This window comes from Lampetra fluviatilis, chromosome 64 (assembly GCF_964198595.1).
Source record: "Lampetra fluviatilis chromosome 64, kcLamFluv1.1, whole genome shotgun sequence".
In the NCBI taxonomy this organism is placed as follows: domain Eukaryota; kingdom Metazoa; phylum Chordata; class Hyperoartia; order Petromyzontiformes; family Petromyzontidae; genus Lampetra; species Lampetra fluviatilis.
Genome location: NC_136338.1, coordinates 1278295 through 1295294, shown reverse-complemented (window position 1 = coordinate 1295294; position 17000 = coordinate 1278295). Strand labels below are relative to the sequence as shown.

Below are 17000 nucleotides of genomic sequence, written 5' to 3'. Positions count from 1 at the left end.
AACAGGCATCATGGTCGGGATTGAACCCCTGACCTCATGTACACCAGGCGAGGTAGTTAACATCTCCTAGCCACCCTGATGATGATGATGAGAGAGAGACACGCAAACTAGTTAAAGCCACGCCACCATGGTAGTGGCAACCCACCCCCTCGTGTGCCGTGCCAGCCTTCGTAGGTGCTGCTCACTAACAACACTTGCCCCGACAGTCTGTTGGAGGCTACACAGGACATCTTTATCTTGTGCGTGTGTGTGTACAGGCAGGGAGTGTGCACTGCACAGCCAATCCGTGTCCTCCTCTCCGCTGCGTCCATCAGTTCACGGTCCCGGGGGAATGCTGCCCACAGTGCCAAGGTGCGTCCACTCACTCACTGCCCAGCTGCTCGCTCGCTCACTCACCACCAGTCGCTCGCCAGCTCACCTCCTGGTTCACTCGCTCACTCAGCCACGCATCCGTTCACTCGCTCAGACCGCTCGCCCTCTTGCTCAACGGTTCACGCACTCGCTCGCTAACCAGAGGTCGCAATCGGGTACCCGATACCCGTACCCTACCCGATACCCGGCTACCTGTACCCGGCCGGGTACGGGTACCCATTTGAAGACCCTGGTGCGGCCGGGTATGGGTACGGGTAAGGAATCAAAACCCGTTTGCGACCTCTGTCGCTAAATCACCCACCCGTGCGCTCGCTCAGATGCCTTTGCGGTGCGAGTCACGGCTTCCTCTCGATACCAAGACCCAGGACGGCCACGGCCACGCGCCGCTTCTCGGTGGCCGCCCCCACAGTCTGGAACGCCGTCCATCCCCACTGCACATTGGCAGCATCGCCGACATCGTCTCCTTCAAGAGACGCTTAACAACTCGCCACCACGACCCGACTTTCGAGCGACTTTGAGCTTGGCTCCGCGCCTCTGAGTTGCGGCCGTTCCGTCCGCCAATTTTGCTCGCGTTACAAATTGCATCATGATTATCCGTCATTCGCTCGCTCGCTCGCTCACCCACACACTCACTGTGAGTGGCAGCATCGTGCTTAGCACGCTGCGCTACGACCCCAGCGAAACGATCCCCGCTCACGGCCAACTCAAGTGACGAATATCTGAGCCGGTCACGGGGCTCCCCTAGGTCGACTCGGCCTTAAATAAGAACCCGGCCTTGGGGAGACGCGGGCGGCTGCCGCCGGGCGCGTTCCCGTGCCGACGCAAGAGCAGGAGCCCGCTCGCCAGAGGTCGCAAACGGGTTTTGATTCCTTACCCGTACCCGTACCCGGCCGCACCAGGGTCGCAAATGGGTACCCGTACCCAGCCGGGTAGCCGTTCCCTACCCGCACCCGTACCCTACCCGAAATGAGTGACAAACGGTTACTCACCAGTGACTCACGGCCTACCCGTACCCGTACCCGGCCGCACCAGGGTCGCAAACGGGTACCCGTACCCGTACCTGGCCGGGTACGGGTAGCCGGGTATCAGGTAGGGTACGGGTATCGGGTACCCGGTTGCGACCTCTGCCGCTCGCCAACAGCGCTCGCCGCGACGGTGGCTCCCTGCTGAAGGCCTCACCGGGGTGGTTGGCGGGGACCTTTGCCTGTGTGTGTGTAGGCTGCGTGTACGAGGGGCGGGTGCACGAGGAGGGCTCCGCGTGGGTGCCCGCGGCGCGGCCGTGCCTCGCCTGCGCCTGCCACTCGGGCGTCGTCACCTGCTCCGCGCCGCTCTGCCTCGCCGTGTCGCCCTGCACGCCACCGACCTCCGACCCCGGCGACGGGCGGTGCTGCCCGCGGTGCTCCGGTGGGCACGCGCGCGCAGATACACGCACGCAGATACACGCACACACGCACACACGCAGATTCACGCACGCAGATACACGCACACACGCCCACACGCAGATACACGCACGCAGATACACGCACGCAGATACACGCACGCAGATACACGCACACACGCCCACACGCAGATACCCGCATGCAGATACACGCACGCAGATACACGCACGCAGATATACGCATGCAGATACACGCACGCACGCAGATACACGCACACACGCAGATACATGCACGCAGATACACGCACGCAGATACACGCACGCAGATACACGCATGCAGATACACGCACGCAGATACACGTACACACGCAGATACAGGCACGCAGACGCAGCTGTACTGCACACACGCGTATGTCAATACGGGCCGACGTGCGTACACGCACACTGACGCACGGTCACTCACGTGCGCTGCGTGCGTGCACACTGTGTATGGGTGCCCTATGTGTGTGTACACTGTGTGTGTGTTCACTGCATGTGTGTGTTCACTGTGTGTGTGTGTACACTGCATGTGTGTGTTCACTGTGTGTGTGTACACTGTGTGTGTGTTTTCACTGTGTGTGTGTGTACACTGCATGTGTGTGTTCACTGTGTGTGTGTACACTGCATGTGTGTGTTCACTGTGTGTGTTCACTGTGTGTGTACACTGTGTGTGTGTACACTGTGTGTGTGTGTGTGCAGGCTGTGTACACTGTATGTGTGTGTTCACTGTGTGTGTGTTTGTGTACACTGTGTGTTGTGTCAACACTGTGTGTGTGTTCCCTGCGCGTGCAGGCTGTGTACACTGTGTGTGTACACTGTGTGTGTGTGTACACTGTGTGTGTGTTCCCTGCGCGTGCAGGCTGTGTACACTGTGTGTGTGTGTACACTGTGTGTGTACACTGTGTGTGTGTTCCCTGCGCGTGCAGGCTGTGTACACTGTGTGTGTACACTGTGTGTGTGTGTACACTGTGTGTGTACACTGTGTGTGTGTTCCCTGCGCGTGCAGGCTGTGTACACTGTGTGTGTACACTGTGTGTGTACACTGTGTGTGTGTACACTGTGTGTGTACACTGTGTGTGTGTACACTGTGTGTGTGTGTACACTGTGTGTGTGTGTGTGCAGGCTGTGTACACGGCGGCGTCACCCACAAGCCAGGACACTCGTTCCAGCCGTCACACGACCCCTGTGAGATCTGCTTCTGCGAGGTAGTGTGGACACTGCTCTGTGTGTGTGTGTAATAAAAGACTCCGTCAAGCACTGCTGGTCTCTGCTTGTCTTTTATTCAGGTTCTTCTCCGCACCCCGCTGGTCTCCCCCTCGGACCAGCGTCGTCTCGCGCGCGCCCCGCGCACGCTCCCTCTCCCTCTCGCGTGCCCCGCACGCTCCTCCGTTAGCTCCTCCACTCCCGCACTCCGCACACCGCTGGCCGACGGCGTGCTGAGGTCCTTCGGCCACGTGGCCGATGGCGCGGATCTCCTCTCACCACCCAACGTGGCTCAGACTCTTAACTTCCCCGACTGCCCCGATCTCTTCCGGGCTCCCACTTATATCCATTCCCCCCACGTGACCCTGACTCCTCCCCTTCCGGATCCTCAGATCCGGCCTTCCCATACTACCCCGCTGGCTCCGCCCCCATTCACCTCGCCTCCCATTGGAGCCGAGGTGACCGGTGGCCCCTCCCACACGCCCCGCAGACCAGGCTCCGCCCCCCAATACCCCGGGCCGTGTGATTGGACCAGAGCCCAGCAACAACCCCATTTACGCTCGCATTACATGTGTGTACACTCTGTGTGTGTGTACACTCTGTGTGTGTGTACACACACACAGTGTGTGTGTACACTGTGTGTGTGTACACGTGTGTGTGTGTGTACACTCTGTGTGTGTACACTGTGTGTGTTTGTATACTGTGTGTGTGTACACGTGTGTGTGTGTGTGTGTACACTGTGTGTGTGTGTACACTGTGTGTGTGTGTACACGTGTGTGTGTACACTGTGTGTACACTGTGTGTGTGTACACTCTGTGTGTGCGTACACACACTGTGTGTGTGTACACACTGTGTGTGTGTACACTGTGTGTGTGTACACGTGTGTGTGTGTGTACACTCTGTGTGTGTACACTGTGTGTGTTTGTATACTGTGTGTGTGTACACGTGTGTGTGTGTGTGTGTACACTGTGTGTGTGTGTACACTGTGTGTGTGTGTACACGTGTGTGTGTACACTGTGTGTACACTGTGTGTGTGTACACTCTGTGTGTGCGCAGGAGCTGTCGAGTGGCGAGCACGTGCTGCACTGTGAGCGCAGGATGTGCCCGAGCCTCGTCGACTGCCCCCACGCCAGCGTGCAGCCTCCCCCCCCGGGCAGCTGCTGCCCCACCTGCACAGGTGCGTGCGTGCGTACCTGCGTACGTACATGCGTACATGCGTGCGTGCATGTGTACGTGGGGAGCGGTAGTGCAACGGTCAGCGCGCGCGCTACGAACCCGGCGACCCGAGTTCGATTCCGGCTCACGGCCAACACCGGCGACGATTAATTTGAACCGGTCCTGGGCCTCCTCCCCTAAGTCGACTCAGCCTCAAATGCGTTACCTGGCGTGGTGCGTGAAATCATTGCCACCGGGGAGACGAAGGCGGCCGGGCGTGGTGCTGGCCACCAAGCAGAGGTCGCAACCGGGTACCCGATACCCGTACCCTACCCGTACCCGGCCGGGTACGGGTAGGATACGGGTACGGCCGGGTACGGGTACCCGTTTGCGACCCTGGTGCGGCCGATTACGGGTAAGGAATCAAAACCCGTTTGCGACCTCTGCCACCAAGCCCCCCCTCGTGTGCCGTGCCGGCCTTCATAGGCGCCACTCGCTGAACAGCACTTGCCCCAACAGCGCGGTGAAGGCTATAATCTGGGGGGTGGATCTTTGTCTTTGGACGGCAGCGGCTCTGGGCAACTGCTCGTTGTCGGTGAGCGGGCGCCAGGTGTACGCAAGCGAGGACCCCTGCTACATGTGCGAGTGCCAGGTGGGTGTGACTGCCCGCACACGGCACACCACGTCCAGTATGACAGCTCCGCCGCTACGTGTGTACACTGTGTGTATGTGTGTGTACATTGTGTGTGTGTGTACGTTGTGTGTATGTACATTGTGTGTGTGTGTACATTGTGTGTGTGTGTACACTGTGTGTGTACATTGTGTGTGGACACTGTGTGTGTACATTTTGTGTGTGTACACTGCGTGTATGTATATTGTGTGTGTATGTACATTGTGTGTGTGTGTGTGTTTACACACACAGTGTAAACACACACACGCACAGTGATGCGGCCATAGCTGGCGATGCGGCCAGACCTGGTGCTGCCCTATGTGGGGTGTGCGTGGGTGCCTGCACTTGCCCCAACAGTTTGTGAAGGCTATATGGGGTGGGGGGGGGGGTCTTTGTCTTTGCAGGAGATCACGTGGGTGTGCGTTCGTCAGCTGTGCCCCACCCTGAGCTGCCCCCTGGGGGAGCAGTTCACCCCACCTGAATCGTGCTGCCCCATCTGCGAAGGTGTGCATGGGGTGTGTGGGGGGTGTTGGGTGTGTGTGGGGTGTGTGGGGGGTGTAGAGTGTGTATGGTGTGTGTTTGGTGTGTATGGGGTGTGTGGTGTGTGAGGTGTGTGGGGTGTGTGGGGGGGTGTGGTGTGCGTGGGTGGGGGGGTGTGCGTGGGGTGTGTGGGGGGTGTGGGGTGTATGGTGTGTGTGGGGTGGGTATGTGGTGTATGGTGTATGGGGTGTGTGGGGTGTGTGGGGGGTGTGTGGGGGGTCTATGGTGTATGGGGTGTGTGTGGGGTTCCACTCGCGAACAGCACTTGCCCCCAGCAGTCTGCGAAGGCTACACGGGGGATCTTTGTCTCTCGACGCAGATTGCGTGATCGAGGATCGACGCGTACCCGACGGAGGGACTTTCCTCGACGGAGCAAACAGCTGCATCACCTGCATCTGCTCGGTAGCCGCTCGCTCGCTCGCTCACTCACCCCTCCGTTTCAAATACTTTATTATTTTCATTCATTGCAATATCAGAATCAGAATATTTATTTTTGCTGCAAGAGGAATCCGATGAGCTATGAAGCTCTTTATTTTTTGCACAGACGTCCAGTAGGGGGCACGGGGTCACAACGCACCAACAACAATGACATAAACACGATAGGAATGTAAAGTATTGCCATGGTAAGCAAATCACTGAGCTATTGGCTTCTTTTTCAGAAGCGACCTGGCCACTACAAATTATAGCTCAACAAAGTGGCTGATCATCATCATCATCATCGCCGTGAACATTTATAGCGTGACCTCTGCAGCAGTGTTCGTGTAGCCAGCGGCTTTATTTTATTTTAGCCGCTTGTCTTTGATAAAGTTAGCCATAGCAGAGTTTTTGTTGGGTCAGCTCGCGCGAATATAAACGTGTCGTTAAACACACCACCACCACCCGATACAGCCAATCAGTAAGGGGTTGTCACGTAAACAAAACGTGTCAGTTCAAGTTCATTTATTAGGTAGAGCCCTGTGAGCCATTCGGCTCTTGAATCGGGTGCAACCGCAACAAACAACAAAAACAACAACAACAAAACATGCCTTGCAGCGACGGATAAATGTCAGTTCCTTTCTAGTACCTAGTGCAGCAGATCGATGTGTTGGAGAGTAAACCCACAACATTCACAATTTTTATCTCCAACACACGACTTGGGTTAGTGCTGAACTAGTAACCAATTGGCACGTTTTGTTCACGTGACAAACCTTTACTGATCGACTGTGTCGGGTGGCGGCGGGTTTAACGACGCGTTTATATTTTCGCGATCTAACTCAACAAAACCTCTCCACTGTGGATAATATTGGTCGCGAAAGCCCGATTACTACTACAACACATACGTCATATCAAGCTTAGCTTACGGCCAGTGCAATCGTAGACGGGTCATTCTCTGGGTCTAATCGCCCCCAAAGGGGGTCACAACGCAACATGAAACTGATCCTTCGGTGTTGCCGAAGGACACAAATATTACCGGCCGGGTCCAACGAGAATGAACTCGGTTCGACCTTCGCACATTCACGTGTAGCCAAGTGACGTCACTCGCGCTCGGTTAGCCCCCCCCCCTCCCGGGGCTTGTAGCGCCGTCAGGGCCGGCGGTCGCTCTCCGGTCCCCGCCGAGTAGCGGCCATCGTCGCGCTCGGTGGTGGCGGCGGCGGCCGTCCATCCAAGCGCTATCCAGGCTCAACCACGCTTTGCTCAGTTAACGTGTGGGTCAACGGTGGGAAAACGTTGAGCGAACGTTGAGCGAACGTTGAGCGAACGTTAGGCAAACTTTGGGCCAACGTTGGGCGAATGTCGGGCGAACGTTGAGCCAACGTTGGGCGAACGTCGGGCGAACGTTGAGAGAACATTGGGCAAACGTCAGGCCAACGTTGAGCAAACGTCGGGCCAACGTTGAGCGAACGTCGGGCCAACGTCGGGCAAACGTTGAATCGAGCTCAGCGACCCGAGTTCGATTTCCGCTCACGGCTACCAAAAGCAGTGACGATTATCCGAACCGGTCCTGGGCTTTCCCTCAAATGAGTACCTGGTGCGGTGTAGTAAACATCGCTACCGGGGAGACAAAGGCGGCCGGGCGTGGTGCTGGCCACCCAGCCCCTCGTGTGCCGTGCCGACCTTCATAGGTGCTCGCTAACAGCACTTGCCTCAACTGTCTGTGTCTTTGTCTTTTGTGTTAGCTTGGACACGTAGAATGCACCATCGAAGAATGTGCCCCGGTGCATTGTGGGATGGGAATGGAGCTCGAAATTCTTCCTGGGGTGTGCTGCCCCGAATGCCGAGGTGAGTGTGGGAGTGAGTGGGTGGGTGACTCAGTGGCTGAGTGAGTGAGTGGTGAGTGAGTGGGTGGGTGACTGAGTGAGTGGGTGGGTGGCTGGGTGAGTTAGCGAGTAAAAGCGAGCGAATGAGCGTGTGAGTGAATTTTACATTGGGCAAGCGAGTTGAACTGTGACCCCAACCGATAAAGCGAGCAGGTGAGCGAGGCAGTGAAAGGATGACGTCGTCGATGAGCGAGAGGGTAAATGAGCGATCTCACTCGCTAGCGGGTGAGTGAATGGGTGAGTTATCTCACTCGCTAGCGGGTGAGTGAATGGGTGAGTTATCTCGCTGGCGAGCGGGTGAGTGAATGGGTGAGTTATCTCGATCGCTAGCGGGTGAGTGAATGGGTGAGTTATCTCGCTCGCGAGCAGGTGAGTGAATGGGTGAGTTATCTCGCTCGCTAGCGGGTGAGTGAATGGGTGAGTTATCTCGCTGGCGAGCGGGTGAGTGAATGGGTGAGTTATCTCGCTCGCGAGCGGGTGAGTGAATGGGTGAGTTATCTCGCTCGCGAGCGGGTGAGTGAATGGGTGAGTTATCTCGCTGGCGAGCGGGTGAGTGAATGGGTGAGTTATCTCGCTCGCGAGCGGGTGAGTGAATGGGTGAGTTATCTCGCTCGCGAGCGGGTGAGTGAATGGGTGAGTTATCTCACTCGCTAGCGGGTGAGTGAATGGGTGAGTTATCTCGCTGGCGAGCGGGTGAGTGAATGGGTGAGTTATCTCGATCGCTAGCGGGTGAGTGAATGGGTGAGTTATCTCGCTCGCGAGCAGGTGAGTGAATGGGTGAGTTATCTCGCTGGCGAGCGGGTGAGTGAATGGGTGAGTTATCTCGCTCGCGAGCGGGTGAGTGAATGGGTGAGTTATCTCACTCGCGAGCGGGTGAGTGAATGGGTGAGTTATCTCGCTCGCGAGCGGGTGAGTGAATGGGTGAGTTATCTCGCTGGCGAGCGGGTGAGTGAATGGGTGAGTTATCTCACTCGCGAGCGGGTGAGTGAATGGGTGAGTTATCTCGCTCGCGAGCGGGTGAGTGAATGGGTGAGTTATCTCGCTGGCGAGCGGGTGAGTGAATGGGTGAGTTATCTCGCTCGCGAGCGGGTGAGTGAATGGGTGAGTTATCTCGCTCGCGAGCGGGTGAGTGAATGGGTGAGTTATCTCGCTCGCGAGCGGGTGAGTGAATGGGTGAGTTATCTCGCTCGCGAGCGGGTGAGTGAATGGGTGAGTTATCTCGCTGGCGAGCGGGTGAGTGAATGGGTGAGTTATCTCACTCGCGAGCGGGTGAGTGAATGGGTGAGTTATCTCGCTCGCGAGCGGGTGAGTGAATGGGTGAGTTATCTCGCTGGCGAGCGGGTGAGTGAATGGGTGAGTTATCTCACTCGCGAGCGGGTGAGTGAATGGGTGAGTTATCTCGCTCGCGAGCGGGTGAGTGAATGGGTGAGTTATCTCACTCGCTAGCGGGTGAGTGAATGGGTGAGTTATCTCGCTCGCGAGCGGGTGAGTGAATGGGTGAGTTATCTCGCTCGCGAGCGGGTGAGTGAATGGGTGAGTTATCTCGCTCGCGAGCGGGTGAGTGAATGGGTGAGTTATCTCGCTCGCGAGCGGGTGAGTGAATGGGTGAGTTATCTCGCTGGCTCGCGTGCAGAGCGGCGCGTGCCGTGCGTGTACGCGGGTCGCGAGCTGGGCCCCGGGGCGCGCTGGGCCGTGGACGAGTGCACACGCTGCGCCTGCGTGGGAGGCAACGTGCACTGCAGCACGGAGCGCTGCGCCCCGCCACACTGCCCCAACGTGAGTGCCTCAACAGCAGCGCGCGGGGGCAGCCGCAGTACACACGCAGCACACACACACAGTACACACGCACAGCACACACACACAGTACACACGCAGCACACACACAGTACACACGCACAGCACACACACACAGTACACACGCAGCACACACGCAGTACACACGCAGCACACACGCAGTACACACGCAGTACACACACACAGTACACACACACAGTACACACACACAGTACACACGCAGCACACACACAGTATACACGCAGCACACACACAGTACACACGCAGCACACACACAGTACACATGCAGCACACACACAGTACACACGCAGCACACACACAGTATACACGCAGCACACACACAGTACACACACACAGTACACACACAACACACACACAACACACACACAGTACACACACAGTATACACGCAGCACACACGCAGCACACACGCAGCACACAGGCAGTACACACACAACACACACAGTACACACACAACACACACACAAGCACACACGCAGTACACACGCAGCACACACACAGTACACACAGTACACACACACAGTACACACGCAGTACACACACAGTACACACAGTACACACACACAGTACACACGCAGTACACACACACAGTACACACACAACACACACGCAGCACACACGCAGCACACACACAGTACACACAGCACACACGCACAGTACACACATACACAAAACACACACACAGTACACATACATTACACGCACAGTACACACACACAGTACACACACAGTACACACACACAGTACACACACACACAGTGGCACACGTGACCCCGACCGATCCGCGGTGACGACGGCGCAGGACGAGATCCCGACGCTGACGGGCGGCGCGTGCTGCCCCCGCTGCCTGCCCCGCCCGGCCACGTGCGTCGTGTTCGGCGACCCGCACTACCGCACCTTCGACGGCGCCACGGTGCACTTCCAGGGCTCCTGCAGCTACACGCTGGCGCAGGACTGCACCGCGCGCGACTTCACGTGAGCGCCGCGACGCGTTCAGGATCCGTTGTGAGCGCCGTGACGCCTCGCTGCCGCGGCGCGAGCGGGTTGAGCGGGCGGGCAGGCGGGCAAGCGGGCGGGCGAGAGAGACAGCGGACGGTTGAGCAGGCGGGTGGGCAAGAGAGCGAGCGGGTGGGCGAGAGAGTGGGCGAGAGAGCAGGCGGGCAAGAGAGTGGGCGAGAGAACGGGCAGGTGGGCGAGTGGGCGAGTGAGTGGGCGAGAGAGCAGGCGGGCAAGAGAGCAGGCGGGCAAGAGAGTGGGCGAGAGAACGGGTGGGTGGGCGAGTGGGCGAGTGAGTGGGCGAGAGAGCAGGCGGGCAAGAGAGACAGCGGACGGGTGATAGAGCGGGCGGGCGAGAGAGTGGGCGAGAGAGCGGGCGGGCGAGAGAGCAAGTAGGCGAGAGAGACAGTGGGTGGGCGAGTGGGTGGACGCGTCGTGACGGAGCGACGCGCGTGTGGAACTCGCAGGATCCAGGTGACGAACGACAACCGCGGCCTGCAGGGCGTGTCGTGGACACGTGACGTGTTGGTGCGTGTCGGGGATGCACACGTGTGGCTGCTGCAGGACTGGGAGGTCAAGGTGAGAGCGCCTCCCTCCCTCCCTCCCTTCCTGCCGCTCACTCGCCCTTCTCCTCCTGTGTGTGTGAGACCCAGTATATGCATCGGTGTGCATGAATCTGTGTGTACCTGTGTCTGTGCTACGAGTTCTGTTCCTGCTCACGACCACCGACACCACGGTGTTGTAGTGAATGTCGCCACTGGGGAGACAAAGGCGGCCGGGCGTGGTGCTGGCCACCCACCCTCTCGCGTGCCACGGTGCCGGCCTTCGTAACAGCACTTGCCCCGACGCTCCGTTAAGGCTACACGGGGGACCTTCGCCTGTGCGTGCGTGCGTGCGCAGGTGAAAGGCGAGACCGTGACGCTGCCGTACCTGAAGGAGCCGCACCTGTACGTGGAGAGGAAAGCGAACCACATCCTCCTCAACACCAACATCGGCCTCAAGGTGCGTCGCCACGCCGGTGAAGTTATGCCAAGAACAAGACACCCCCCCCCCACCGCCCCCCCCCGCACCGCTTGTGACGGCCACGGTCCGGGGGAGGCCTTCGCCCGGCGGGCGGTGAGCTGACGAGGGCACCGTGAGGAACCGGCCGTTGGTGAACAATCGTTGGCTTTACGACAGACAGCGCCGTTTCGTTCAGCGCCCAGTTCGCCCGAGAAGCGTGAACGTTGACTCTAAATGTGGAGGGAAAAACCGGAGGAGGACCCGGAGACAAATCCACGCGACCACAGGGAGAGAGAGAGACACGCAAACTCCAAATATACAGCAGCAGGCATCGTCAGGGTCGGGATCGAACCCACGACCTCCTGCAGACCAGGCGAGGTAGTTAACATCTCCTAACCACCGTGATGATGATGATGATGAGAGAGAGAGACACGCAAACTCCAAATATACAGCAGCAGGCATCGTCAGGGTCGGGATCGAACCCACGACCTCCTGCAGACCAGGCGAGGTAGTCAAAATCTTCTAGCCACCGCAACAACAACAATAATCCGGGTGTGGGGTGCCGCACTGCCGCCGGCCGATGTCTCTCGCAGTTCGGCCCCCGTAGCTTTCGCCGCGCTCCCGCACCCAGCCTGGCGCGGTGGCCCGGGTGTTTTGTCTCCGCGCAGGTGCTGTGGAACGGCAAGAGTCACCTGGAGGTGAGCGTGCCCGGCTCCTACAAGGAGCGCACCTGCGGCCTGTGCGGGAACTTCAACGGCATCGCGCAGGACGACACGAGGCTGCCCAGCAACGCCATCGCGTCCTCGCACGCACACTTCGGCAACAGCTGGAAGGTGCGGAGGGGGGGCGGAGGGGGGGCGGAGGGGGTGGGGTGGAGGGGGGCGGAGGGGGGGGGGACTCTCTTGCGAGGTTCGCGATGGCTGTGCTGGTGACCGAGACAGTGCCGATGAGAGCCTGGACTCAAGCCGTGGTGTTGGGTTCGTTCATAACGGCCACTTCCACCTCCCTCCCATTCCCCCCCCCCCTTTTTCTCCACCCTCCCTCCCCCCTCCCTCCCTCCTCCCTCCCCCTCCCTCCCCCACCCCCCCTTAGGTCACCGACACCGACCCCAGCTCCCTGGCGCCGCCGTGCGAGGACGTGGACGACGTGGACCCTTGCCGCCGCGCCGGCTACCGTGCCCACCGCGAGGCTAACGCGCGCTGCCGGGCCCTGCGGGGGGCGGCGGGCGGCGCCTTCGCCCCGTGCCGCGCCGCCGTGCCCCCCGCCGCCTTCTACGCCGCCTGCGTCTACGACCTCTGTGCCTGCGCCGCCGGGCTGGGCGGCGGCGCCGGGCTCGGAGCGCCGGCGACGTCGCCCGAGACGTGCCTGTGCGACGTGCTGGAGGCGTACGCCGCTCGCTGCCACGCCGCGGGTGTCCACGTGCAGTGGCGCACCGCCACGCTGTGTGGTGGGTGCACACACACACACCCACCTCGCCAGCAACGCAGCCCCTTCCCACTCCCTCCCTCCCTACTCATCCCCCTTGCCTCCTCCCTCCTCCCTCACCCTCCCCCCTCCTCCCACCTTCTCCCCCTTCCCTCCCTCCTCCCCCCTCCCTCCCTCCTTCTCCCCCCTCCCTCCTCCCTCCCTCCTCCCTTCCTCCTCTCCCTCCCTCCTCCCCCTCCCTCCTCTCCCCTTCCCTCCTCATCCCCCTTCCCTCCATCCCCCTCCTCCTTCCCCGTCCTCCCTCCCTCCTCCCCCCTCCCTCACCCTCTGCCCTCCTCCCACCTTCTTCCCCTCCCTCCTCCCTCCCTCCCTCCTCCCCCCTCCCTCCTCTCCCCCTCCCTCCATCCCCCTCCTACTCCCCCCTCCCTCCTCCCTCCTCCTCCCTTCCTCACCCTCCCCCCTCCTCCCACCTTCTCCCCCCTCCTTCCCTCCCCCTCCCTCCCCCTCCCTCCTCTCCCCCTCCCTCCTCATCCCCCTTCCCTCCGTCCTCCTCCTCCCTCCCTCCTCCTTCCTCCTCCTCCCTCCCTCTTCCCCCCACCCTCTTCTTCCCCCCTCCCCCACTTACCCTTCCCTCCCTCCTCCTCCCCCCTCCCTACTCCTCGTCCTCCAACACCAGCTACTAACCCCCGCCCCCTCTTTCACCACGTGACGTAGTGTGTGTCTATCCTGTCTGCCCCCCCCCGTGTGTCCCGTCTCACCCCGTGCGTGTCCCGTCTCTCCCCGTGCGTGTGTCCCGTCTCCCCCCGTGCGCTCGCCAGCCGTGTCCTGCCCGACGGAGCGTGGCTACGTGTTTGACGAGTGCGGCCCGCGCTGCCCGCGCACCTGCTACAACCGCGACGTGCCGCTCGGCGTGGTGGAGGCCGCGTGCCTGCAGCCGTGCGTGCCGGGCTGCCAGTGCCCCGCCGGACTCGTCGAGCACCTGGGCGCCTGCGTGCGGCCCGACGCTTGCCCCTCGGTGGTCTACGGCGACGACGCGGGGCCCGTCGCTGCCGCCGCCGCAGACACCGCGTGATACGGTGGAGCGTTCGCTCTACGCCCGTCTCGTCACGTCCTGTCCGTCCGTCCGTTCCATCCATCCCGTCGCGTCCGTCCATCTGTCCCATCCCATTTCATCCATCCCGTCTGTCCATCTGTCCCATCCGTCCCATCCCATTCCATCCGTCCGTCCCGTCCGCCTACAAATATCTCGAGGAGTTGGGGTTATCGCCACGGGGCCCTCGACTGCGAAACCTGCCGCGTGCCGCCGGGCTCGCGAGACGCCAAGCGGCGCATCCCGTCGCGATCGCCCTCGTGCCGGGAGAACCACGAAGCCGACGCCGACGCCGGCGCCGTGCTCGCGGCTTGGATGCGCCGCGCGCTCCGCTCACCGACCGGCCGTGGTAACAAACAAAAGGGAGCCACCCTGGACCCAATCCCCTTGCCGGCGCTGACCCCGACCCTCACTGGTGCGTTCCACCCTTCGCCGTGACTCTCGACGCGAGCTCTGGCCGCCGTCCTGGGCCAGAGTCGAACTCGCGCGCCCGTCTTGTTCACCGTTGTCAGGGAATGTGCTCTGAACGCCTCGAACCAAGCGCCAAACTGCACCCTCTGTCCCACAAGCCACACAAACTCTCATCCACGCTCACTCGTGCTAAATAGCCCGTCCGTTTGTGCTTTCACTTTTGCCAGTCGCTATTTTAGACAGGTCTATGTATTTTTACGACGACAAAATGTTTCATTGTTGCGTTCGCATCATACCTCTGCATGTAATTGAACCTATATCCAAAGACAAAGATCCCCCGTGTAGCCTGAACAAACTCTTGGGGCAAGAGCTGTTAGCGAGCACCTATGAAGGCCGGCACGACACACGAGGGGCTGGGTGGCCAGCACCACCACGCCCGGCCGCCTTTGTCTCCCCAAAGCGCTGATGTTTACACACCGCACCCAGGTGCTCATTTAAGGCTGATTCGACCTCGGGGAGACTCAGGACCGGTTCGAATATCCGCCACTGGTGATGAGCGGGAGTTGAACCCGGGTTGCCGGGTGAGGAGCGTGGCGTTGACAACCACTCCCGCGCCCCACAATTGAACATGCACACAAACTTGTGTGTGTAATGGGTGCTAACGTCAGGGTATTTTATAAAAAAGAATTATAATCGCATTTTTATACACACACAATTGTGTGACGTGTCTCGTTTTTAACAATAAATTTTTTTTACATATATAAATGTTTACCAATTGCAAATGTATATATATTTTTGTTGTTTAATCAATTAAATGCATTTGCATACCACGTGTGTGCTGTTTGCGTGCTCCGGTCAATGTTTTCCTTCACTAGTCATTAAATAATTGTGATGCCAACGCTGCACAGAGAGAGGTGACGGACTCGTGTGGACGTCACGGCGAATCCGGGGAGGCTGCCCCGGGCCCCGCGCTTTGGGGGATGTAATACTTTTGGTTTGTGAAAAAAAACAAGAATCGGCGTTTTTTACCCTTTCAGCCAATCAAACAGCAGGAGTGGCGTTAAGATATCCAAACACCAAACAGAAACTTTTGGCAAGGAATGAAGTCACAGCGTTAACCACCACAGGCTACTTGCGGTGACCATGCACACAGCCATGCCGTGATAACAGATGCGGCATCGTCTACTGTTTGGCCTCGTCTCGCCAGCAGTGTCAGGCCAGAGAACGACGCCAATAGACGAACGGTACCAGGACAATGCCACTCTCAGGGCATTTGTAGCTCGGGGTGAGTAGCTCCACAAATGGGACATTTGATACCGGCAAAAATGTCCCATTTTGTAACTTCCAGTTTAGTTTAAAGTCATCGTGGGAGGTGGGGGGCACGGTGGGGGTTGACCGGCCCCCCGCAACCCCCCCCCCCCCCCATGGGCTGTGAACGTCCTCGTGTGCCACAGTGCCGGCAGCCTTCACAGGCACTGCTGCTCGCTAACAGCACTTGCCCCAACAGTCGGTTGAGGCTGCACGGGGAATCTTTGTTAATGTTGTGGTCGTTGTTCGGGCCGCAGAGACACGTGGACGGGATGTTTACGAGCGAGCTGATGCAGAGCGCTCGGCTCGTCCAGAAATACGCGATGGACATCCTGAGGATGAGACCCGGTTGGGGCTACGCAGCCCCGTTTCGTGGCCAACCGCGGGGGAAGGACAACGGATGGTGGGTCTCTGCGTGACCCAACATTGAGTCGTCACCTTTTGAGGTCGAGGAAGACAACAGCCACGTGGTAAGCCGGCGTCAAATTCTCCCCAAGCTTTACCTTCCTCGACATGTGACGGTGTCGTCGGCAGATGTGAATGAGTGTTTAAATGTTGGAGGAAATCGGAGCGCCCAGATAAAATCCCACGGGTGCGAGGGAGCAACGCTCTATCCCACGCACACGTGATCAAGTACGGTCCACATTTGGTTTCAAAGTGCGTCGGTGCCAGTGGGCTTCCTCCTACGGGACGGGAAGAGTGTTCCAGACGGCCGCAGAAGCAGCGTGCTCTGAAAGCGCCGCGCGATGCGAGAGGCCAAGTTGAGTCTCGTTCGCTCGAGCGAGCGATGAGGTGAGTGAAGGAACGAGTCACGGAGGAGTTGGAGGAGGTGGTGGTGGTGGCGTGTACGGTTGTTGAACTCCTTTCGCAAACCCGTACGTGAACCACCCCGCGGGGGCGACTAACCATCGGAGGTGCGGGGACAGCGCATCACGGCGGAGTTCAAAGGTTGCGGAATTTTCTCTTTATTGTAGCACTCACAATAAATAATAAATAGTGAACTTAAAACGTTGGCATGCTCGCACCGCGATTCCTGCCCAATTCCAACACGCAAAGCCTCGTGCTTGTCCGTGCTTTCCGGAAACACGAGTCTATCGGATCAGGATTTATATATGAGGCATAAGGAACTACCACTAGGCTAGAAGGTGTGTCTATTGTCGCCCAATTTGTATTTTTACGCGAGAAAACCTGACCTTGAGACGACCTTCATGAAGCATTTCGGGGTCAAGTCATTGAGTTTCAGTTCAAATCCCACTCGATCACATCATCACCATCACCATATCAGCATCATTATCATCAT

The 17000-nt window shown here is 59.2% G+C and overlaps 1 protein-coding gene across 1 annotated transcript in view; it reads left to right on the top strand.

The window, feature by feature from the left end:
• Positions 1-14353, top strand: part of KCP (kielin cysteine rich BMP regulator) — a 110986-nt gene extending 96633 nt beyond the window's left edge. Inside the window, exons 37-51 of the mRNA XM_078882203.1 lie at positions 258-351; positions 1591-1776; positions 2912-2994; positions 4049-4169; positions 4717-4799; positions 5222-5321; positions 5677-5759; positions 7514-7616; positions 9288-9430; positions 10271-10443; positions 10932-11043; positions 11365-11466; positions 12135-12299; positions 12559-12913; positions 13710-14353. Coding sequence (XP_078738329.1) covers positions 258-351; positions 1591-1776; positions 2912-2994; positions 4049-4169; positions 4717-4799; positions 5222-5321; positions 5677-5759; positions 7514-7616; positions 9288-9430; positions 10271-10443; positions 10932-11043; positions 11365-11466; positions 12135-12299; positions 12559-12913; positions 13710-13963 — 2157 coding nt within the window. The 3' untranslated portion in view covers positions 13964-14353. The remainder of the gene's footprint in view (positions 1-257; positions 352-1590; positions 1777-2911; positions 2995-4048; positions 4170-4716; positions 4800-5221; positions 5322-5676; positions 5760-7513; positions 7617-9287; positions 9431-10270; positions 10444-10931; positions 11044-11364; positions 11467-12134; positions 12300-12558; positions 12914-13709) is intronic.
• The last annotated feature ends 2647 nt before the right edge of the window (positions 14354-17000 follow it).